At 42.5% G+C, this 25,632-nt stretch overlaps 1 protein-coding gene across 1 annotated transcript in view; it reads right to left on the bottom strand.

Annotated features, from left to right (window-relative positions):
* The window catches only part of ERGIC1 (endoplasmic reticulum-golgi intermediate compartment 1), a 60,218-nt gene that overhangs the window by 21,595 nt on the left and 12,991 nt on the right, over positions 1 to 25,632 (bottom strand). Inside the window, exons 2-3 of the mRNA XM_069772308.1 lie at positions 15,687 to 15,748; positions 8,797 to 8,869 (exon numbers count right to left, since the gene is read on the bottom strand). Coding sequence (XP_069628409.1) covers positions 8,797 to 8,869; positions 15,687 to 15,748 — 135 coding nt within the window. The remainder of the gene's footprint in view (positions 1 to 8,796; positions 8,870 to 15,686; positions 15,749 to 25,632) is intronic.

Here is a 25,632-nt window from a genome sequence, read left to right as displayed (position 1 = left end):
TAAAAATGACACAGAGGGAGGGGAAAGATTGCTCATCAGTGACCTAGTTAAAAGCTTCTTGGCTGAGCCCTCTTCTACCGGGTGGAATGCATTAAATCTTCTACGTGTTTATTACTGGCAGATTGGGTACCGATCGGGATTAAGTCATATGTCCAAATAAGGTTTTGAGGAGCAGCTCCAGCCAGGACAGGCATTAATCCCCCAAAGCAATGCACCTTTTTGTGCTCCCCAAGTCCTCCCATCAAGATTCTCCTGTTTCATAACAGCCCCTGGCTTCTTCACAGCTCTCTGCCATCTGAGATGTGGGCCATGCCCAGCCAGTGCCATGGGCAACTTGATGTTACTGGCAAAAAGGAGCATTCGCGCCAGGGCTGGGAGAGAAGCGCGTCAGGTTCAGCAGCGCAGCTGAACATCCCAGCTCTTTGGAAGAAAGCTCTAGGAAGGTCAATATTTATATTTGCTGATTTCCAATTCCAAACCTGTCAGAAAACGTGCCATCAGTTGAGGTCTGTAAGCAAAGGCGCATAAGCCTTTCAGTGATAAGCGAGTGAGAAATGGTTGCTGGCAGAAGTCAAAGGATAAACTGTGCAGAGGGACCCTATGGGAGCTCTTACATAGGAAGGCAAGTGGTGAGGTCATTCAGTTGCAGACTGGATCACTGAGGAAAAGAGAAGCAGGCCAGTTTGTCCATGTCACATAGGCCATTAGTCACAGATAAAGGAAACTGGTTTCCTGTCCTGCACTCTGGTCACTAGACCAACAGTTCCCAACCTGTCCCTGGGGCAAGGCTCACGGCCACTTCCTCCTCCTCCTCCTCTTTACCTAGTAGCCCCCTGCCCCTCTCCTACTCATGTTCCCAATTTCATAACCCTATCTATCACTCCTTAGACATCTGACAGCTCGTGACAGTCTGTCCTTCCTTCCCCTCCCTTGGACCTGCAGTGCCGCCTTTCATGGAGCACCCTGCCTGCTGAACCCTGCTTCTCCCTCCCAGCTCCGGCCACTGCCGCCTCCTGGCAGCATCAGCTCTTGCAGAGGGCCCAAGCTAACAAACCCAGCAAGGTTTCTTATCAGAGGCTCCAAAGCGCACCCTTTGTGTTGACCTGCTCTGTTACTGAGGTTCCCTCTCACTATGGGGAACCAAGGGCACAATGACAACACAGCACAGCCTGCGCTTGTTGGGGCAAACCTAAGAAGCAACGCCATTGTTTTCAACAAACTAGAAATTTCAATCCCAAAATACATTCTGGAAACCTCACAGGTAAAGCAAACTTCCAGGGTCAAGGCTATTCCATCCAGGATCTCCCCGTGAACCACCACCACCTACGTCTGGATAGAGCTGGCAGAGAACTGGCACTCACGCCTCCCTTGCTATCCTCCCCCCCCCCCAGGGCCAAGAAGCCAAATTGCACCCAGCTTTCCTACTATTTAATCGGACAATCCTGGGATGTTGGGAAAAGCACTATTTACCACCTCTAGCAACTCTCCCTGAAGGGATAACATCTCCAGTGGAATAAATGAAGTTGGCTCTAATTTATAGCTGTCTCTCCTGGAACATAAAGTGTCCCAGGAGTAACAGTGCTTAACAGTGAATCTGGGATGGTCACAAGGAAAATAAAACCTGAGGTCAGGCAGAAGGACACTGTAAATGCAGCTGCTTCTATGGCTGTTTAGAGAAGCAGCGTATAGGGTCGTATTGTGACTCCAAAAATGGCACGTACCTCCTCTGACGACCCTAAGCACATAGGATTTGGTATTTTACTGGTTGCTGTTAAAGACTATTAGAATAAAAGTGGCACAATAAAGCAGGGGTGAGGTGCAGAGCTATGAAAGTACAATGAGGGCAATAGGACAGGTGAGAGGTGGACCTCTCCCCCCACGGGGCCTTCCACTACTGATTCAAGGAAAGGGAGGAAAGTTTCTCCAGGCAGCAGGAGCCATGATCCACACAGAAAGAATCTGCTTCACTTCTAGAAAGAGCCACTTCGAAATGCTTCACATTCCTGAGTGGTGCTGCTGGGCTTCTCAGTTGCTTATCCCATTTGCTTACAAAACTTGCAGCATTACACAGAAAAAAATTGGAGGGACTTTGGCTAAGATTGCAGATCATGCAAATGGCACGCGAGAGAGAATGAAAGCGGGAAACGGCAGCCAGAGGGCTCAGCATTTCTTTAAGATTTTACCCAAAGAAAGCCAGACCCGTTCCCCATGCTTTAGGACTTAGATTTATGACACAACAGCTTTGTTTCCTCAGAAACAAAACTTCCCCAGTAACTTATTTCTACCCAGCAGCCCTGGCCACTAACATTAGACTCTTCAGCACTTGAACAGCTGAAGAACCTGTGACCCTTTGAATACAAGATGAGACACACTGCACCGACCTTTCAGAGCTTCACACACTGCCCGGGTGCTCTCTAAACACATCTTCCTTGTCCTCTGTCCTTATTGTCCTAGTCTCTACTTCAAGTTTTAGCTTTTTTTTTCTCCCTTTTTCACAGCGAACAACCAGGCACCCTCCTCCCCAGTCATCAGCCATACACAAAATACAACCACTTATTCCAGCAAGCTGCATTTTACCTTGTCCTCCAACTCCCAGGAAGCACTCGCTTTCTGCTCTCCAGGACCCTAAGCCTAAAAGGGAAAGTAATTATTCTTTCTTGAGGGCGCCCAAAGCTTCTCAAAAGACTTTCTCAGGCGAGCTCTCTTGGCTCTGCTTGCCATTTCAGCTCTAATCAACCACCTTCTAGAAAAACAACCATCTGAAGCCAAAATACCTGCACTACCATCTTTTCAGTTGTGCCAGACCAGAGGAGACCCAACACAGGACAAACAACCCATCATCTTCTCAATTTTTGTGAAGAAACAACAAGCAGGTCAGCAAATTCTCCACTGTGTAATAAATTGTGCATATGTCTATTGCTCTGCCATTTGTAATCTTCCTTCTATGCCCTGAATCTCAATCAGTTCTTCGTTGAGAAGGTCTTTGTCCCAGATTAGGTCTTGGCTCAGCTGTGAAGCACAGAAAACACACTGTCCTACAAAGGAAGGAATTACAGTACTCCAGGAGGCAGGAAGAAGGAGAAGGGTTCAAAAGACGTCAACGTAGATTTGAGTCAGAAATTGCAAATGACATCATGACACGACCTTCCGCTTCCTGCTAACCCACACACGTACATTAGGACAAACGGCATAACAACACTTCACAAATATATAACACCTTTTATTAGGTAATCTCCAAGTTACTACGCAAACATTAATTAAGCTTCTTAGCACCCCTGAGAGGTAGGCAGCTAAGTATTACATCCTTCTACAGAAAAGTGTCTTGTCTCAATGTCAGTCCATGGCAAGAGCAGGCTTACAACTCCCATTCCCCTCTGACCCTTAGGCTATATTCCCTATGCTGGTCTGGTTTGCTCCAGCATTTCATCTGCATCAACTGGATGAGCTGGTGGAGTTGGAGTTGCATCTCCAGGTTAGTGTCAGAACATATGAATTGTAGCACTGTGCTCATGGTGCAGATGGCTTATGCTCTGAGGTTACAGGTTCCAGCAGAAGGAACTGTTGTTGCACCAGGATCACACTCTGCTGCTTACAGTAGGTGCAGCTTGACCCTGCAGGTTGTTATGAGAAATTTTCATGGGCCAAGAGCCACAAGACACATTCCACATACCTTGGACAGCTAAGGGACAAAAAAACCTCTGAAGGCAGGTATGATAACAATTCTGCTTCACTGCAGGAACAGTCTTGGGCATGCAAATGAATCCAGTGCGAACAAGCAACGTTGGCCTCAGAAGCTCCTGGTGCTTTGCTTCCTCCCCATTCAGGGTACCTGACAGCCTGCACGAACACTTAAGTCATGCTGCATGTGATGTAGCCCTGGCATAGGAGCTGGGCTGTGTGATATTCATAGACTGGACAAGGTATTTTTCATAAAGATTAAAGCAAGAAGGCGTCCCCAGTGAATGATCTGATCACCTTAAATGAACAAATGATTTGGACACTGCTCATGATTTATGGTTTTAGGCAAAGGCAATATTTTTATTACAGATATTTTAAGTGATTAATTGCCTTGCAGGGGTGCACAGCCTTCCAAGTGGCAAACTTGTTACTTCAGCCTGTTCTTTCCCTGTTACTACATTAAAAAAAAAAAAAGAAAAAAAAAAAAGGAAAGAAAAAGAAAACACTGCCAGGAATGGTCTGTTGCTTTCTAAATGTGCTGTGGCAGATGAATTATTGTTCAGCAGCTACATTCATACTGCAGCTATCACATTCATACTCTCCTACCCCTTCCCCTGGCTGCCAATGCAAGGCAGACTAGATTAGTTAATTACACCTTTCCTCCATAATGATGGAATACTTGGAAAACTCTAATTGATCCTACAGAACATAATTCATGACCTAATTATGGTGATAAAACTGAAAGATTATCACCTTGCCAGCTATTAACTTCTAGTGCTGATCTGAGTTAATTGGAAAAGAGATAGGTGATTTCTACATTCTTGACTCCCAACATAACAGCACGATGAATGAGGAAGGCTGCTGAAGGTATGCCGAGCAATTTCTAGCCCTCAATCTACTCTCAACTCTCAACCTACTACTGATCCTGCCCAGGAAATACCAGGCACGTTTAACACTTTAGCTTCATTTCTTCAGCCGTTTGAGTCATTTGCTCAGTGGGACAGCCGAGTTTGATACTGTCAATTTTGCAGAGGTTCAAATGTGGAGCAGGGACCTCCTTTTCTTTATCTGTCTTTTACAGAATTGAGGAGGTTCATCTAGGTTCTTGTTTTGGACTAAGTCTTCAGTCACTCTCAGTCTGGACAGAAAAAAAAAAAAAAAAAAAAAAGAAAAATCATGAAGATCCTTGATTTCCAGAGTTAAACTCACTCTCCCTTTAACTGCAATGATGGTTTGTGGCTGAGCAAAGAAAGAAAAACTTCTTCCCTCACCAGCCCTTCACAGTGCTTTTCCTGAAAAGGATGTAGCCCCACCTAAGAACCAAGCTTTGATTTCCCTCATGGCTGCTCAGGGGCACTGCCTGTTAGGGTCATGCAATAAATCTAGAAGATGAGAAACTAAGAGTTTTCTACCCTGCTCAGGGCTCATCTCCAGAGGAAGCTAGTCAGCAGCAAAATAGGATGTGCATTTACAGTGCGTTACCTATGCCACATGAACTTCCTGCATGTCCGCTGTAATGCGCAGTGTCTTAGTTCGGCTTCCTAACTGAAGTAAGCTCGTGTGCACAAATGCAATCTTAGCGCTCATTAGAAATACCCACACGAGTTATGACATAGCTACTGTGATGCATGCTGTCTTCCCCACATAGGTAATCTGTTTGGTTTTAGTGTTATGACTGTTATCCTCAAGATGAGGGTGTAATTTCTTGGCTTTCTGCCACCCAGACAAGTCCTTAGCAGTTGAGACTATAAATGCTAAGACAATGGGCTAGTCAAGGAAAAACAGCTTTGACATTGGGCAAGAGTAACCAAACTGAGATTTCTAGTAATACCAGGAATTTTAAGTTGCTACAGCCATATGAATGTAGAAGAAAGTCCAACAGTGGGTAGAAGCTAGCAAGTATTAGGGGTTAGCATGGTGTAGAGCAGACCTTATTTTCTCATGCTGCAGCCTAAGTTCAACAAACCACACCAACCTCTCACTTCAGATGCAGATACCAAAGAAACCTCCCTTTGGTGAGAGTTAGACAGTTAATCCTGTGGGTACCACTGCTGTTGAGGTTGCTGCTGACTTGCCCTGAAGCAGGCTGTCAATGCACACACACCATGCACAATTACTTGGCATAATAGGGCTATGAGTTAAGCATGAGTCCACATCAGTGAACTTGGTATGTCTCTGATGTAAGGCACCAGGCCAAGCGCTCTTGATTTCACCTTGCCACCAAAAAAGTGCAGCTATCCCCATGCAATCTAGCTTTGTCAAGCACGACTGCTTTAAGGGAAATATGACATGAGGAGAAAGACTGATGCAGTCTCATAGTATAGCTGGCACTGACAAAGCAGGAAAGCTCACCCCACATAAGCACACTCTAGTTAATCATTCAGATCCTGGCTAACACCAGGAAACTTCAAGCTGGGAGAGATATCTGTTGTAGGAGACTCTTAATACAAAAGAAACTCAAAACTTGCAATAAAAGTTGATGGGAATTGAACAGTTTGCACATAAGGAATCTTCCTTATCTTCAAAAATGTTTGATTCATGGACAAACAAGGCTCAAAATATTTTTGTGAGATACTATCGCAGCAGTTATTTGCTACCACCCAGTTTAAATGGTGGCACAGAGTTCTCACACCGTTTGTTCCAGACCACGTAGAGCTCAACACTTCTGCACCTTTATTCCGAACGATGAGACTATTCTGCCTCCAACACACTGCCAGTAATACACGCTTGAAAGAGAAGCACAAGAGGTTCGCACCATCTTTGAACACCTTTAAGGAACTGGTTTCCCAGAAGAGAAAGCAATGAGTAAGAAATGGAAAAAGAAAAGTTTACTTCTACTTTAGAAGTTGCTGAACTGGGAAGCACTTTGTTATGTGACTTTCTGAAGTATTTCCGCTGTTACAGGGGGAGCCTATTCACAAATGCTGTGGGTGATCTGTTCCCAGCAAGAGAGATTCTGATGACCTATAATGCATCAGAAGGAGGTTTTCATATTCTGCGAGCTATTGTGTTGGACGGTCCATGACGAATCAGTTTCCTGCATTCATGTCTCTCAGTCTCTTCCATGACATCCTCGCTAAAATTTTACTGCTTTATTGCTTACAAACACCTCCGCCCCACGCAGTTCCTGCTGGGAAAGGCAGTTTACCATCTCTCTGACATTTTAATAAGAAACGTGCCAGCTGAGCACACAGGAACTTGTAGCACCCCTAATATCTTTGCGGAAAATGCATCATCTTGTTAAGAAAAAAAGCATGAAGAGGCCTCAGAGAATCAAACAATTTTGCTGTTCAAAAAGAAATCTCTAGTCAGGAAACTACCACTACATAAAGCCATGTGCACTCAAATAATTGGATCAAAATTACGTAAATATTAGTAATTCCTCTGGTAAAGCATCAGCTAAAAAAAAAAAGAAAACCAGATGAGAGAATGACATCTAAGAGGAGAGCAAGAAAAAGTACTATTTTACTTGAAGTGATTTGTCTAGCTTTTCTCTATTTTTTAAAACAATAAAACCAAGAAAACTGAGCTCCTGCAAGAAGTGGGTTGACAAGGTGACCCTAGTATTTTAAAAGCAAATGCATGGAACTGAATTCAAAGAAACAGTGAGTAAGAAACATAAGATACCATCTCTGAAGTAAATGTGCAGTGGGCATAAAAAATTAGCTAGAGCTAGATTACACTACTGTCTTAAGGTTAAACATTACTCAAGGTTAAAATTATTCTTGAAATTATAATCTTGACCCAAGTCAGAGCTGCACAAAAACAATGAAAAAGCCACATGGTTATCAGAAGCCACGTAAAGCATGGTCAATCTAAATACGGCACATGAGTCCAACGTGTTTCAGAGCTTTTTTGCTCAGCAGTGACATCTGTTGCTATCTGGACCATCATATAAGTCTGACAGAAGTTCCACCCTTCCTAACTATCCAGGAACTATGCATCACAGTCCAGTGAGCTCACTGCCGCATCAGCAGGATGATGGAGAATGTTTCCTAGAACCCAAACCAAAGGTACCCGTGTTAACAGTTACTAAGAAAAGTTTACTTCAAGGCAGGAGGAGCATGAAAAGAGCGGGGCGGAGGGGGGGGGAATCTGATTAACTAAAATACTTGTTCTGTGAGCAAATTTTTAAAGTGGAAATTATTTCCATTTTGCTCAAAGCAAGGTCCTAAAGAGGTTACCTGGGACAACTTGTCTTCAGGCACAAAACCTGTCAACTAAGTTTCCAAGTAAGGCTCAACAGGCAAAAAGAAAGAAGATAAAACTCGCGCGTGAGTAAAGCTATCTGCCTGTATCAGAGATTTAGCTCTGACATTAAAAAAAAAAGGGTATTACTAACATTAAACTAATAATAATTTGCATTTTATGCAATTCATTTTTCCAAAAAGCATCTCCAAAAACATCTAGTGAAGACTGGCAGAATGTGATACCCGTTCCATCCACAGGGAAGCGAGGGGAAAAGAAAATGTCTTGTCAGAGCCCACCATATCTGCAATGGGACCCCACAGTCTCAGAGCACAGACCACATGAATCCAACCAGTAGGCACCACACATTTAAACATATGGCATCGCTGATGAAAAATATACTAGTTTTTGAGAATCACTTTGAATCAAACAAGTACAGAGGAAAGTGCTTATTCAGGAGGAGAGGGGAAACAAATCTCAGATGAGGGCAAGAAATCAACAGCCTAAGGAGGAAGAGGGAAACTGCAAATAACTGGCATTGATCATCGTAGCATTCATGCTACCTTACACCTGATCACCAGAGAACTGAAAAGGGTCAGAAGCTTTTGATGTGATCTGTGGTCATATGAAAAATATTCACTGTGCTCAACAGAGAAATCCAGTATGCAGCTAATAAAAGATCATGCAGCTCTGGAACAGTTTTCTCTATCAGAAATATTTTAGAACCAAGTTTGCCTAGCATACTTCAGTAAATTAAAAAGCTGAATGAATCTGAGAATTTGGGCTCAACCGAAAGGAATCCAAACACCATTAGACAACTAAGTGACCTGGTGAAACTACAGGCACATTTCTCCAAGGTAACAGAGTAAAGCTGTAAAGAATCACATACGCGCATACATTCAAACAAAGGAAAACACGATTTTTACTTACATTTCAGTGGCTATGAATCCGGTGAGCTCAGACAGGAAGAGAAACAGTATGAAGAGACAGCAGCAGACAGAGACTGGAAAAGAGGCAAGGAAGGGAAAAGGTTAGTTTCATATCTCTAACAAAGGCAAAAACTGTTTTCACCCAGGCATATTACTCCCCCCATGGATATGCCACCCAGACACCCCTGAGAACTAACACTCTTTAGAGACAGTAACCCAGACGAGGCCATCAGAGCACAGACTTCAATGGCACACCAATACCCAACATCTTGCTGGGTATTGTAATTCTTGGGCCACCTTTCCTATCATGATTTCCATCTCCCCATGGCTCCTGCATTCTTCATCTTCAGCACACAATGTTGGTCTGCCAGCTCTCCCTCCTTCTTGACAAAGCTGCTTGACAATATGACTTCTTTGGAGCCCTTGCTCTGAATGTAATTTTATTACTACTAAAACCTCCTGAAAGGGAAAAGAATCAGCATCTCCTTGCTTCAAAAGCATACAGTCAGCTACACAGTGTTTTGTGGATTAGGAGACATTTTGGTTCTTTGTCAAGTTCTAAGGCTAAGTGTAAGTCATCTTACAGCATGCACTATCCACTAGACAGAGCTGGTACAGCAGAGACGTGGCAATAATGGACTAGTCTAGCCAATGCCTGATACTTCTCTAATTTCTCCATTTGCCGATATATTGACTCTTCAGAGAGGGAAAATTCCCAGTGAAGGGAATTGCAAAGTACCTGGACAACAAGTCCCATATCTTTTCTAAGAATACCAACCTAGAGTTAAAAGTAACTGGTATATTACTGGTTACTCTTCACCAGGAAACTATTCAAAGCATTGTACAGTGACATTCACGCAGCAGTGACAGTCATTGACCCACACAGGAGGGGCTGGAAGGAAGGACAGCTGTAAATCCTATTGAGCAGGGATGATTGGAGTAGACAAGGATGTGCCAACTCAAGAAGACAGGGCTGCAATGTCTATTTGTCTTAAATAAAATACCCAAGTTCACCATGAATCACTATACAAAAGAATAAACCACGAAATGGCATACTATTCCAGCGCTGTGACAACAGGAGTACAATCTGGCTCACCCCTCAATCCCAGCAGTTGCAGTGACCAAGCACTCTTTGGAAATGACCACTTTACCATAGCCACTAATTAGGATTAAGAAATCCTTAAGAAAAACCCTGCTCCTCAACTTTATTCCACATGACCTATACAGCTTGAATACCCATTCCTTTGGGAAGCTCAAGCAACAACTGGCTGGGGATCAATTTTATCATACAATTGTGCCTGTCCAAACTCCCTTGGTAGAGAATGTGAGAGGCAAGGGAAGGAAAGAGGAGGTACTTAAGGCAAATACCAAGACAGACCCTTGAGTGACCTAAACCCTTGTGCCTCATTCTTCAGATTAGTCAGTTTATAGTTCTGAGGAAAGAGAAATGCGTTGCTTCCCCTTTCTCATCAGAGTCTTTTCAAGGGTGGATTAATTTATTGACCCTCTGAAAAGTACAAGGGACTAAAAGAGATGCCAAAAAATCCATTAGCTGGGATGAAGAAAGAGAGAAAAGGGAAAAGTGAAGTCAAAAACCAGTAGGAAAATGGGAAGCAAGAGGGGGTGTTCATTTCTAAAGAGAAACCTCAGATGGTTACACAGTTGCTTCTAAGTCTTGGCTGTGAAGACACAGAAGAAAATACTACTTAACTCAGCTAAGCCATTGGCATGGTGCACCATGCAGTGAAGAGGAGGAGAATGGTCTACTTAAAGCACAGCAGCAAATTCTTATAAGAACACATACACCTATGTAAAAGCACAAAAAAAGTAACCTAAGCACAAGACTAGTTGATCCAGTGTTTCTTAATCACCAAACAGCAGGGACACAAGATCTCTGATCTTTGGCAGTATGTAGGGGAGAGCATTTGACAGACACAACCCTTTCTTCTTTAATTGCTTCCCATATTCATCTCTGCTTGTTAATCATCCTGTAAAGGCTTTCCACAGCATCAGCTAGACCTCTCTGCTCTCCAGTACGTCTATGCAAGCCTGGTACTACTAACTGTAAATTCTCTTCCAGAGCTTTCTCTCTCTTCCAATTTTTTAACTTTCTTCTCTGCCATTCACATCATCAAATTATCTTCTCCTTTTCCAGTACACAAAGTATTCACTCTCTCAAGTCCATCTTCCAATTCAGCTCTTGTAGTGAAGGCTTGTGACAATACTCACCAAATACAGTACAGTAAAATTCCTGCAAGAATGCCCTGAAATACAGTACAGTAAAAAGTCCTGCAAGAATGCCCTGAAACACCTGGCAGGGACTGACTTTCAAAGCTCCTCAATGCTTTTGCCAATATTCAAACTTCACAGTCAGTTTTCAATGTGTAAAAGAGATTACTGAAGGTGGACATGAGAGGGGTATATAAAAACATGAGCAGCCTTAAAGAGATGAACGGGGAACAACCACTCACTGTCTTTTCCAGTACGGGAATGGGAGGGAAGGGGGAGGTTAAAAATAAGACAAGGTTTTTCTTTATGTAACACCTAACAAAATTCTGAAAATTCTTGACTATGGATGTTGAGGATATTTTTTAAAAGTCTGTAAGATTTCAAAAAGGAACCATCCATGCCCCGAAGAAGAAATCCAGTGAGGACTACTAAACACAAAGGAACCATCTCTAGCTCAGGAAGTCCAGAACTGCCAACTGACCAAAGCCTGGCAAAGCATTTAACCTGTCCTCATGCTCTTCCTCAGGCATCTGCTGCTGACCACTCCTGGGAAGAGGATGCTAGGCTACAACAGATATTTTCACTGACCTAGCATGGCCACTCTTGTGTTGAACTCTTCTTGTACACAGACATTTTCAGGGCAGGAGAGTGTCTTGGGCATGAGACTTATGTGAAAGTCTTATGCGTTAAACTGTCTCTAGAGCCAATGTTTTTTCAGACACAGAACATGAGCTCCTCTCCTTAGCGTGGAGCTGCAGGCATATACGATGTTCCCAGTGTAAGAATTTACGCACACAGTGCTTCAGCTACTTATTTCATAGTGAAGGCCTTTACTTGCTTCCATGCAAATGTGCAGTTCCTGCCACCCACATTTGACAACTTTATTATATTTGGAAAAGTAGATTAAAGGCTAGGATCAGACAATTCATGCACTGTGATGTTCCCACAGAGCTCGAAGGACCATCTAAGACAGGTTTCTTAAAACTCTCATATGATTAACAGAATCAATATATCAAAGGTTGCTGGTGTTAGACATACTGAAACACACTGCTGTTGGCTAATCAGTAATCCCAAAAGGATGGGAAATTCTGCCAAGTTTTTTTTTTCCCCTACACTAGCTTCGACAACCTAACGTTTTTGTACATATCCCTTCTGATACATACCCCATCTATGTACATTCCTGACTCTTCCTCTCCACCCCACAAGAAATGAAAGAAACGCAAAGTGTATAACACATCATGCAGACTGAGAACGTGGGTCCATGTCTATATTAAGGCATAAAATTAATAGCATTTATTATTCAATGGAGCAAACTGCTGTGAAGTGCAAGGAACGGGTCTTGTTACAGATGCCATGTGAATCATAACTTTGATATTTCCTGATGTGTATTTAAAACTCCAGCCTCCAAACAGCATAGAGTATTTCTGGATAACATTACCATGTGTGCATACAACATGTGCATGCAAACTATGCATCCACATTGACTGTTAAATAGCAGGATTGCTACAGCAGCTGTCCGAGTTGCAGGCCCCTCTTTCAAGAAGTCAGACTGCTCCTGTCCAGCCAGATGCCAACTGTCAGCCAGCCAGGGCATGTGCTGCTGCTGCTTACATACCCAAACATGGCCAAGTTGTCACCACGTTAGTCAGGTCTGTTAGAATGGCCGTGTGCTGGCATCACAGACACGCTACACAGGGGTGGGAAGGCCTGCAAAGACTGGCACAAGCATCTGGTGGAAGAGGGACAACAATGGCATGACTGGCTGAGTGGCACAGGGATCACAATGCTGCCTGAAAGAAGAGATTTTTATTGAGAAAAAGGAATGAGAAACTTCTGCACACTTTTCAGAGAATCCCACAGCAGTGAGTGCATTGTTCTGTACAAACCTCACTCCAGTAAACTGCAGTGGACTGCTCTTGGTTCCTTCATTCCCACTAATTTTTAGTAGCTGGAAGGATTGCTACATGGATCTGAAATATCTTGTATGCCGTGTTCACTGCAACTTTTGAAATGACAAAACCATACACAATAGAAAGCCTCAATAACCCTCCAGTTGGCTTCTGAAGTTGCTTGCATTCGAGATCACCTGCTCTTCTCCACCAAAATACCCTAACACTTACTCTCCCTGAGCTGCTGCTTTCCTAGAAGAGTTGGCCACTTCAGCCCTGGTGGTCAGAAGCAGAGCTGGTATTTTCCATCTCTTTTCTTCTGTAATCTGATCTATGCCTTCTTCCCTAATAAACCTCAAACTTTTCAAAAAAAGGCCTTTTTACAATCCAAAAGCAAACATACGAAATTTGCAGTAACTCCATTCATATTCCAGAAAGCCTTCAGCAGTAGAAGTGATACTAAGCTAAAGTTTCAGCAGAAATCATGTGGGAAGGGCCTAAATTAATAGTTGGCTACTACGGGCTATCTTATATCTGCTCTGTAAAACCTGGAGGACTTAAACAAAGCCAAAATACAGTTGCAGCCACAGCCGTTTCACACATTTACTAGACCCTAAAAGATTTTTTTGAGAGGCAGAACCTTCCCCTACCCTCAAGCCCCCAATGTTATTACAAGCTGACTTCCCTAAAGCATTTATCACGAAATCATGCAACCTTCCCAGGCTTCAAACTGGCATGGCAATGGGCTGGTCTCATTCATAGCCTCCCACAACACGCAAGATTACTGGCTTTCAAATTACAAGTCACAGGCTTGGTCAGACAGAAAGCCCATTAGGAAAGCTGCACACAAGATCCTCACATGCAAAGCCACCACAGTTTGTTGGCTGCCTGTGTGGTTCAAAAGCTTATATCAGCCTGTCTAAAAACACTCTGACAAAAAGAAGGAGAACCAGTTAGAGGAGAAAATCAAAGCCTGAGAAGCTGAAATAACAATAGAGAGAAATAAGTCAGCTAATAATTTTAAGTAAGAGTCACAGCCTTCAAGCCTTCCCACAACAGACTTATCACTTGAGCTGTTTACTGCAGATCAGAAAGCCTAACACTGGATGGCCTTTGATGGTTTTTTTTGTTTCTAAAACATACTCTTTTGCAGGTGATTCATAACAAGACAAATTCTCAAAGGGAGCCCAGTTATAGTGTGGGAACTCTTAGTTTCCAAAACAGGAGAGAAGGCAGGATCACTAACAAGTTCAAAGTGTTCTTTCAAAACACTAAATCTCATACGCCTCTAAATTAGCAAACAGTTTTATTCAAGCCCTTTGTTCACAGTTTCAGCAAACCTAAAAGGGAGACAACATACAACTAATTCAGTGGTCAGGAGAACACAGAGGACAAGAACTCTCTGAAAGTAAATATTTAGAGTAATGTGCTATCTTTCACAGAAGCACAGGATAGTTGAGGCTGGCAGGGACCTCTCTGGAGATCATCCTGTCCAACTCCCCTGCTCAAAGCAGAGTCAGCTAAAGCAGGTTGCTCAGGGCCAGGTCTAGTTGGTTTAAGTATCTCCAAGGATGAAGACTCCACACCACCCTGGGCAACCTGTTCCAGTCTTCGACCATCCTCACAGTAAGGAGTGAGGAGTTTCTTTAGCTCACAAAGGGCTTTCCTTTGTGTCCATTGATTCACTGCTACTGACTCAGTTTTATTTGATGCCTGCTGTCACCAAGGGATATGACATCACTCACGTCAGCAATGACATTCAAGGCTACTGACCCATCTACAAGAATGGATGAATGGAGCACAGCTACATGATCAAAGGAAGTCACTGTTCAATGGAACAGGAAAGCTGTGTTAGGCGCCTAATTACAGGCCTGGCAGGATCAACCTGATCAATGTTTACCACTCTGCACAGTGCGCTCACTGCACGTAATTGTGTGAAATTGCATTACTCAGCCTACAGCCTCCCTCAGGAAGAGGAAGGAAGGAAAAGGGGCCCAAGGCAAGAGATTTATATCAGCCAAAGTCTGTGTATTGATACACAGGAGTGAGAGTGGATCACTATCGGTGGTTTCTGACCAAGCAAAATTTCTTCTTTAAAAGCATGACAAATAACAACAAAATAAGATCTCTGCTCACTAGTCCCACCTACAACATCAGATGAATCCCCTGAGTACACTGTGAGAGAAATACATGTTTCCCAAATCATCTCCACCGCTGGCCACTGCATATTGCCACCCACACCGCTCCTTACTGATGCAGAACCTGGATTCCCTGTTTGCACTAGTTTGGTTCCTCAAGTCTCTTCAGCAAACGCGCGTCTGGGTACGCTAACTGTGAATCCAACTGTTACCAGTTGTTTTTCACACTGACTGAGGGGATGCCTACCAGAGGGAGGTAAAATAATCTGCAGTCATCCTCCCCACCAGTGTTTGGAGCAGACTTACAGCTTCTGTTCATGGGAAGACGCTAGCAAAAAGCTCTCTAGCTACCTCAGTAGCTAGCAGAGTGGGTATTTCAGTGCTAGCTTTTAGACGCTCCCTTTCATGACAATATATCTTTACTACTTTTTGTTGTTGAGATTCTGAATCCATGCAAACTACTCCACTGTTTAGTATGACTGCAGATTAGGCAAAATGAGCTGTCTCAGCAACAAAGGATACCCTTTCCAGTGTTTAATATCCCTTTAAAAAAATACCCCGGAGACAGAAAAGCCAAACGATCTTTAATTTTAGACCAGGGGTATGCAAGGACATCAAAAAGAAGTGTTACTTACTAATAGCCCCTGTGTAGGTTGGCTGTGTAAGGTCTTTTGGCACCTTCCTGTAGATGTCAAACCTGAAAGAGGAAAAGCATCAGCCATAAAACAGGTGGAACATTTCAATACATTTCACGTCCCCACAGGGATGAATGATGTGAAAGTTTTTCCATCCAGCTTTCCAACAACATTTTTTCAGTTTGCAGAAGGATATGAGAAGGAAAACCAAAACAAAACAAAAAATCCTTTTTCTTTTGTACAATTATGTAACCGAGCTCCTCCTTGGCTCCAATTTCCAAAGCACTTCTCTCCACCTCCCTCTTGCCTTGCTGTCATGGATCTGTGCAATCTGAACCGTGAGAGGTGCCAGGGAAGCGTCATTCTGGACAAGTTTATAGACCACCGTAAAAGGAAAAGGATACTCTACAGACTCCTGAATAAAGAGGCCTGGCAAAAAAACAGCGAGACACAACCTATATTGCTCCTTGTAGTTGATATCCTGCAACAGCCAAGAAATTGACAATACCAAAGTCAGAAATCAAGGTGTTGAGGCAAGAAACCTATCCTTGGACACTGGATACATAACAGAAATTAACCCAAGAAGTTTGCCACTCCCCCAGCAAAATCCAGTTTAATATTAGACTGTTGTTTTGATTCAGTCATATCTTTTAATACCCATATGGCTCAGCTTTGCTATTTTAAACTCTCCACGGTTAAACTTTCACTGTGCTTATGATGTTAGCCGTATTATTTCCTACAACCTTGTGTTACTGCACATCCAGTCGCAATGCAGCTCTGACATCAGTTTCTCCACCACTCAATAAAAATTAATTAATGCGTTAAAAACACACACACACCCTAAAGAAGGAAGTGACTGGTTCTCCCCCAAAATAGACTTTTTTTGGATATAGCACAAGTGGGTGAGATTTGATGCTTTTTCCAGCCCTGGAGAGGCATAAGAGACACCAGCTTCCAAATTCCTATTCTATACTGCACCAAGATTAAACACCCCCGTGTTTATTCAGTAGGTCCTAATACAGCAAATATTACACTGAGAGTTTAAAAACTAGATCATCTTTCTTCACTCTTCATCTGTTGAGATCACTTGGAGGCACTCTGAGTGAACAAAACAGCATTTGCCTTGCACGAGATTAGGAGGACATCGGTGCTGCTGTGTTTCATTCAGGAGTTAAAGCTGGAGGAAGGAAGGGTAAGAGAGGGAAGGAAAGCAGGTATAAAGATAGTTCACCTGCCCAGCTCAAGTCCTGAACAAGGTATGTAATCACTTAAACATTCCAATAACCCACTGCGATACACTTGACAGAGCATGCTGCACAGGATACACATGGAGCTGTATGTTTTTATGACTCTCTTCACTGCAATCTCCTAAATAGATTAGTAATAGTCCTGAACCAAACAGTCCATTTATGGCTCTCCAGCTGCCCTGAGAACATCTGGAAAGTGCTGTTTACATTCTTTCCACATACACCAAAGCAACAGCAGCAGCGGATGGTAAAGCAACGCCGAATAGCTGATGACATCATGGTCTCACAGCCAGAGGAAGTAGCTGATCATTCCTGCTCACATCCCATTAAATGCTGAAAGCTGGCATCGTCTCGCCAAAGTCACAATAATAGATCAACAAGGCTAAAAAAGCTGGGGCGGGGGGAGGGAAGAGCACGCGCACATGAACATGCAAGAGCTGCTGAGTGTGAGTAAACAATTAGAAATAGGAAATAGCTCTATGCTGGATTCAGTAAAACCAGCAGCACGTGGATACTATAAAAGGAAGTTTGTTCTTACAATGCGAAATATTTACTAGTCTTAAAATGATGACCCATCACAGGGTTAAAAAAAATAATCTAGCTTTTTAAATAACTCACTGGAAAGTTGATGTCATGGCAGGGTTCTCTCCTCTCAGACTGCCATTTTAATCACATAAGTAACACCCAAACCCACAAATTAAGTTTTACATGACATAAGTAAGCTAGGATTAGGCAAAGACACTACAGAAAGCAATCAATGGCTCCTAGCCACATTTATTGCCTGGCTTTAAGTGCTTAAAAGGCAGTCCACCCCCTCTGTGCTATTCTGCTTCCCATCTCTTCTACCACAATGTTCCATTCCCTCTGTCTTCTACTACCATGACACACATCTAAAAAGGGCTTTAAGCAAGTCTCTGGAACTGATTTACCTGGAGTTTTGAGAACTCTTGGGTCTATACTTACAGGCTTAAGCCTCCCTGAAAGCACAGTACGGCACATTTGCAACAGTTGTCACATGAGGCCCTTAACACACTTTAAGGATCACTTAATGTATGAGCAGAGTGAACGTACACAGCTTGCCAGGCAAAGAACATTAGGCAAACAGCATCCCACCCTTGAACTTACAGTCTAGAGGCACATACAAGAAGAGTACAGTACAAACCAGGAGAACTGAATAAGGCTTTAATGGCTTTGTTTTCTAGAATTAACACATTTTTAGATAAGGACAGATGCTACGGAATAACACAGAATCAAGAGTGGACAATGTATGCAAAAGAGGCAGCGAGAGCAGACTGGATGGTAGGGAGGAAGGAGGAAAGCTCAGCTGAGATCTTATGGATGAATGCAGAAGCTTCAAGGGTTACATCCAGCACCTGACTCAAGCAGCAGAAAGGAAGCAAGGCAAGCAAGGGAGGTGTATCTAAGGTTGCAGGAGGATGCTGAAATGATCACAATTAACATTAACAGCAAGGGAATGGAAAAGGGCAAGTTTGGTATGAGAGACAAACACTGCCGGATGGACTTTCCTTACTGACACGTGATACCAGTAAGTCCAAGAGACTGCCAGACCAAAAGAGAAAGGACTGGTTATGTGCAAGTATCCTGGCAGAACATTCATTTGCTTGGAAAAGACAGGCTCTGGATTAGGAAGGTTTATACTTTGACAAAGGAACAATACTCTTCAGGGTATGAGGCATCTTCCCATAAAGCATCTGATACTGGCCACAGCTTGAGAAAGTACAATTTATTTAGTCTGATTCAGGATGGTGAAAACAACAGTTGGGTTTACGCATTCAGAGAAGGGCAAGTGGGAAGCCCAAAAGGAGAGCAAGACATTGAATTTTGAAGAGAATTATGGAGATGCTGGCACAGCCAGGGAACAGAGCTATCTTGTTAACTCCTATTTAAACTCCAAGTTAGAAGAAGATACAAAATGCATAGGATTCAACGACAGCTTGAAAAGTATGTTTGTGAGACATCAGAAAGATGAAATTCCAGCAGTGAGTAGGGGATGGAACCCCAAAGGCGGCCTCAATAATTACATATAATTACAATAAATAAGTAAATCAAGCAAACTTCTCAAACAAATCCATGAAGTTGACAAGAGTTACTGTAACAGGAGAGCCTAAGCCCCAAGAAATCGGAGATTTGTGAAAGCTATAGCTCCTATCAGACCTAAGGGTTAAAAATCTGATTAACTTCTAGACTCCATTAGACAAACTTTTCTCCTTTTGCCACAGGCTTTTTGCCTGTGTCACAGAGCTTAAAGCCATTTCAGGGGATCACTTACACTGTCCTGGGAAGAGAAAAGAACAAGGATTAGACACCACAGATGATTTGTAATGTATGAGGGAGGAGGCCATGGAGTTGTATGCATGGTAAAGGGGAACAGGTTTTACTTGCCTTCAGGTCAGATGTTCCTGCAAGCACCTGCAGTAAAAATTCCAATAAGCCTCCAGGTTCCTGAGGCATTGGTCACTTGGAAGAGTATTTGTACCCTGGGAACAGAGAAGAACCTCGTGCTCGTATATTGCAAAAGCTGCCTCACAGATTTCTGATACTGGCACATTCAAAGCAGTGGAAGACATTACTAACACTGGAAGAAGACTGGATGTTCACAAAGGTTATACCAGCCAGCTTATAATGCAGTGAGACACACTGTACTACACTGTGAATATCCACTTTGATAGTCTTGTAGTCATATCCTAAATGACCATGAGAAACCAGGGTGTAGATTTACAGCATGTTGACCGCCTCGGAGTAACTGCTAAGTGAACTCTCTTAACCTGCAGCACTGTGCAGCACTTTACCCCACTTTCACGCAGGGATACATTACTTGACACTTACAAAGCATGCATACGTACAGTTTCCACAGGACAGCCAGCACATTGTTTATATATAGCTTTTGGCAACTTTCTTCTTTTGCTCAGAAAGGCGAGACTTGTAAGGTGAAGTAATATCTTTGAGTTAATCAGCTGACATAGCTGCGGAGTGGAAACAACAAACTTTCTGCTAGGAAAGTTCTTCCTCCAGGTCATATGTATCCTCATAAAGGGAAGGCTGGACCTTGCAATACCAGAACACAAGGATAAAGATAGAACTAGGCTGTCATCAGTATAACAAAGGAAATTTCCTGACACATCTAGTGTATCTATTGTCTCTTCTTTCAATGGAAAGCATAGATGCAAACAAAGAAATAAAAAAAAGGCTGTTTGGCAATGTCAGAGTTTCGCAGGAACCAACATTCATAACTAACATGAGGGAATGCTACAATACTTTCTTCTCAGTCCAATACTGAAAGGACTTAACAAAAAACTTTCTCACCTTCCTGACGGGAATGTCAACAAACTGGTAAAACAGCACTGTAAAGAAGAGCAGCACAAGGATCATTCCTAAATAGGTTAAAACAGAGAATTCGCAAACCTTACCATGATTAAGACAGGTCTGAGGCAGAACTCCGGCTGTCTGATGGACAGGTGTGCAACAGTCCTCTCAGAAATACAGAAATTACGTGTCTCATCTTATTGCAATTGCACAAGTGGATGGTGAGGTAAAATTGCAGATGGGTGCACCTCAATGGAGCCAAACAAAAGGATGACAGATTTCAAGTGCCAGTAAGTATCAGAAGGACTTCAAAAGCTGTATCTAGACTAATACGGGCTGTTGCTATTAAAAATTTTTTTTTTCAGACAGAAGTATATGCTCTTCATGTTCACTTTTCAGGACCTCCTAGAACCACAGAAAGCATCAAAATGTTTAAAAAGCCAGAGCCAGATGCATTAGTGCTCATCTGAGTGGGACAACCACAAAAAAATCACGTCCAAGGCTGGCTATGCAGAGCCAATGGTAGGTCAAACCCAAAAGAAAGAAGCAAGCTCACATTGTCAGCCCTGGGGTGATTCCTGACTTTCCTTTCAAATCTATGGGATTGACAGCACAAGATGGGTGACAGGGAGGGCAGAAGATGTCTACCTAGACACTGGTTTTTTCTAGAGGAGATACTTCAAGTGCCTGCCCTGAGAACAGGGATGAGCTCACCCCCTCAGCAGGAGCTGCTACGAGCAGGGCTTCCTGCCAGGGTGTGCTTTATATACACCTGAACTGTTTCAAGTCTGGATCTGAAATATTTCAGGAAATGAAGTAATAAATACATTATTTCACTGAAGATTACCACCCCTCCAAACAGAAAAATCCTCTCTGACATCTCTGGAGTCTGAAAAGAGCCTCAATAAAATACTATAGTAGCATCTCTGTAAGATGCTGTTAACTTTTTAATGAGCAAGAAGCAAAGAACTTGAGGCAATAAAAAAAAAATACTACTTGTAAGTAGAACTAACTAGATGGTGGTTAAATTTGAATGTCTCGTAGCAAAGGGAAACTCTGATACCTAAAGGAGTTCATACCAGAAAAGGAAAAACACTAATTCCTCCTTCAGTTTACAGCATTTGTTGGAGTCCTCGAGTGGCCAGCCCTCCCTGGCACAAACAAAGGAGCAATGCACTGGCTGTGTCACCTAGGGCAGACATTCAGAGCACAGCTTATAAATCTCCCTATACTACTGACTCACTGTGTGGAGTCACTGCAAAGAGACAGCAGATGCTTTAAGCACTGTCTGTGGAGCACTGAAACACAATTCTGGAGTGAGCAGCAGTGGGATGTTTTCATGTACCCTTCTGCAAGGTGTGTTTTTACTGATTTAACTGAGGGGCAAGGGAAAGATTGTTTTGCAGCTCTCGGACTGTATTTTGGATTCCAGTTAGTCAAGTAGCCAAGCAAAAGTGCAACACATTTACATGTGGCACTTGGTCACAGAACAGAATTCAGGCACCTTAAGTCAGCAGTGAACAGATTAGTTTTCATCCCTTTCCACTCCTCAGATGATTCAGAAACTTAGCTTTAATGCTCACAGACAGAGGAAAAACATTTTTGTTCTTCAGGCAGATTATGTTTTTCCCCAGAAGAACTGAATATTTAAACATTAGTCTTCTTTCTGAAGCGTGCTGGCTCTATCATAGGTACTTCTGTAGCACATACTGAAAGGGGGTGGTGTTTAGAGGACATGATCATTCATTACAGCAAATCACACTTCTGATGTCAAAGATTAAAAAAGAAAATAAAAAATCAGTATAATGGCTGACATTCCACCTTTAGCAGGTCAATGGTGGCGTAAATACATCATGTCATCTTGTCTTAGCAGCAAGGGTCCATGGCTGTGATTCACACAGAAGAATGTGGGTGTTGAAACAACGCTTGATTCTCCACCTCCCATATTAACCAGGTTTTAGAAGTGGCATCTATTTTTCAGCAGATACCACAACTGAAGTTGAGGTCACCAATTCCTGGTGACATTACTCACTCTCAATAATGAGTCCAGTGCACAGCAAACAACTACCTTAATTTTATTACACATCAGTAGCTTTGAGATCTCTCTGAAAAAAGAGATGGCCTGGTGCTGCTGAACCAATTTGCTTCATTAACAAATAACTTGAAGTGACTTGCAAGAACAACACGTGTAACAGCAGAAACATAACTTCACTATTAAGCTAACCAAACAAATGACAATTCTATAGCAGATTTGACTAAACTAGACAAAGGGGGAATTATCGAGTACAGATACAAAAAGTTAACTTTGAAAATACTATAAAGATTATGTTGTTACTGCAATAAGAAATTTGAAGAACTGTGGAGCAAGTGTTTGTAATCCAACACACTGCATGTTGGAGACCCAGTGCTGGACAAATGCTCATTCATTTTGAGTAGGGAGCAACATATCCATCATAATCTATCAGATACCATAACGTCTCTCAAAGAGAAGAAAAAGGGTGTGGGGGAGATGTCCCTAGGGTTTCCAAGATGCCGGGGAAAACCCAGATAAGAAAAAGCCAACTGGTGAAGCCCCACACCCTGAATTGTCCCAAAGGGCTTTTAGGGTCAGCAAAAATTCCATCTCTGACTGCTTCCATCTTGGTAAGAAACATGACTGCTCTAAGAAACAGAGGGTCTGCAGATTGCAAAAGAGAAAGGCAAGGCACCTATGACATAGACAGATGGACAGGTTGGTTATCTGAAGAAATGAAGAGTAATACACCCTCCCAAGCTGAGATGGCTTCCTGGATCAACAAAAGCCCTTGGTCAAGGGCTCAAGTTTAAATAGCAGCACGAAGGAGCACAGAAATAATAAACCCTGTCTTCAGTGGCAGTTGGCACTTCAGTGGGAGGCTGTGGGGCATTGATATGGGCTGTAACACTCAGATTTCCATTGAGATTCCCTCTTCTCACACAATATTTACATATCTGCAGTACAGGTTAATTCACTCCCAAGATAGCTGGGTAAGTCAGAAAGCAGGAATAAATCTGTCTTTTTAGAACCTTTTCAAAAACACGACTGAGTCACACTAAAACCACTGACCCTTTTGTACACCAAGAAAGCAAGCTCTAAAACCTGGCATGCCAGCTAACACTGAATTTGTAGGCAAATCTCTCTGCTCCACAAAGTGAAACAAGATTAGGCTGGTCTTTTAAGAACTATTTCATGCAAGAAATGTTTCCTTGCCACTGCACAGGGCAATACAAGCCGGTTAAAGCAGTTTTCAAAGCTTGTTTCCCCTTCTGCTTCTGCTCGTGTGCTGGTAATGCCCTTACTCAGTTTAACAGCAAGTAGCAAACTGGAACATACATTCAAGTGCAATATTGCTGCTGGTTTTTCCCATTTGTCAAGTCCTTCTTGCAAACCAATGAAAAGTAGATCAGAGTATGGCTGCAGGCCTCAAACATTAAGAATCTGAGAAGGCATGATGTCAATATTTCTCCACACACACCAATTCCTGACTAACGTAACAAAGAGCTTGCCTGTTCCTTACAAAGTCCGTTCATTACGTACTCACCAGTAAATGGACTTACAACGTGGAAGAAAGAATTTCTACCGTTACACACTGTACTTGCTGCATTCAAGAAATATAATGACACAGAGGTATCCCATGCAGAGTAGACACATTAAGTTTTAAGAAACTCACTCTCAAAAAAAAAAAAAAAGGTGCTTTTTCTCGAAAGAATATAAAGCACTCTATTCGTTAATTTTACTGGGTTTCTTTTTCAGGTGGATAGAAAAACTGCTGCACGGTGCATTTGTAGGAATGTACATTCATTCAAAACAACAATCCCAGACTGCTTTTGATGAAAACTACATGTACTGTGGAAGGTACACAAAGAGCAAGGCAGCTGCCAAACACAACCTTGGACAGTCAAGCCTATGCCAGCATTCATTTAATCTTCAGTAAGAGTCATCTTGAGGCAGCTCTGCCTGATAACAGGTTAGAAAACATCTAGTGTCTTCTCTTCTTTGAGAGCATCTACCATTTAGACATTCTAAATAAATTCATTTTTAGGCAGATAACAGGTTAGAAAACATCTAGAGTGTTCTCTTCTTTGAAACCGTCTACCATTTAGACATTCTAAATAAACTCATTTTTAGGCCACATCCCTCTGAATAACACCAGACTAATTTCATGTAGACATCAGTGAATCCAGCCAACTAAGAATTTGTATTCAGCTGCCATTAAAGAGAGGAATCATTCTTAACTTTGAGAAGGATTAATTTTCCCTGGAGACAAGGACATAACCTTGGGATTTGTCACTCTACACACTTCTGTTCTTCCTCTTACCATTTCCTATCTGCCTCCTCCAACATTTCTGTTATATTGTTGTATTACAGACATATGATTCAGAGAGCAGAGATGGTTGGTTCAATCACCTTTATTTGGTTCCCCAGAGGAGCTATAGATCTGATGCAGAGACAGGCAACCAGCTCTTCCCACAAGATTTGTATAACTGCATCTATTTTTAAGTTTGTCATTTCACGACAAGAGGTGCATTAGCAGTTCAGGAAACCAAGGTGGGTGTGAAGTGGGGAGAGGAGAATGAGCAACCTCAAACCCACTTCAGGAAACATGTTTAAGTGCACATGAAATGACCTGGAACGATGGCTCTGAAGAGTTTTCAACCAGTCCACAGCATGGGCTACCGCACAACTTTCCCTCCTCGTATTACTGCTGCTACCACCTCTGGAAGAAGTGACCTTAGAGACAGCAAAAGAGTTTACATTTACAGACTATGATTCATTCAATACCTGCTGCTATTAAAGCTCTTAGAGATACCACTTAATAGTTGAGAATCCAGCAATTCACTTCGCATAAAATGCTTTATCATTTATAAGGAGGACACTGGAAGCAGGAAGAAACTCAGTCATGATAAATACAAGTTGGATTAAGTCCATCTGACATTCAAAGATCACTGGACGCAAATAGACTCCACTTTCTCTCTCCAGGAAAACTTTAGTGGAGGTTGGTGTTGTTACAAAGGGAAGATCAGAATTTAATCACCATTTCTGTCTCAGAAGCTTCCTTCTGCCCTCCAAAATTGGCATAGCTTGGAGGCAGAAGGGGAAAAAAAAAAAAAAAGGCCACATTGGATATCTTCTGTGTGAATTCATGGAATCAAAAGGAAGCTATGGAGAGACTGTTGTCACAGAGCAAGATCATTCAGGCTGGAGACTAATGGCAAAAGGGAAACACCCTTCCTTTAGTACCCAGTGGTATTTCTAGAGAAACCTTCCCACCAAAGGCATGCTGTTTTATGTCAAGGAGCATTTATATCTTTGTGATCTGCTGACTGCTCAGGCAAAGATATGTCCATCATCTAAC

The sequence above is a fragment of the Haliaeetus albicilla genome, chromosome 27 (assembly GCF_947461875.1).
Source record: "Haliaeetus albicilla chromosome 27, bHalAlb1.1, whole genome shotgun sequence".
NCBI classification, from domain to species: Eukaryota; Metazoa; Chordata; class Aves; order Accipitriformes; family Accipitridae; genus Haliaeetus; species Haliaeetus albicilla.
The sequence above is the reverse complement of the archived record's forward strand: the minus strand, read 5'-3'. Positions and strand labels throughout refer to the sequence as shown.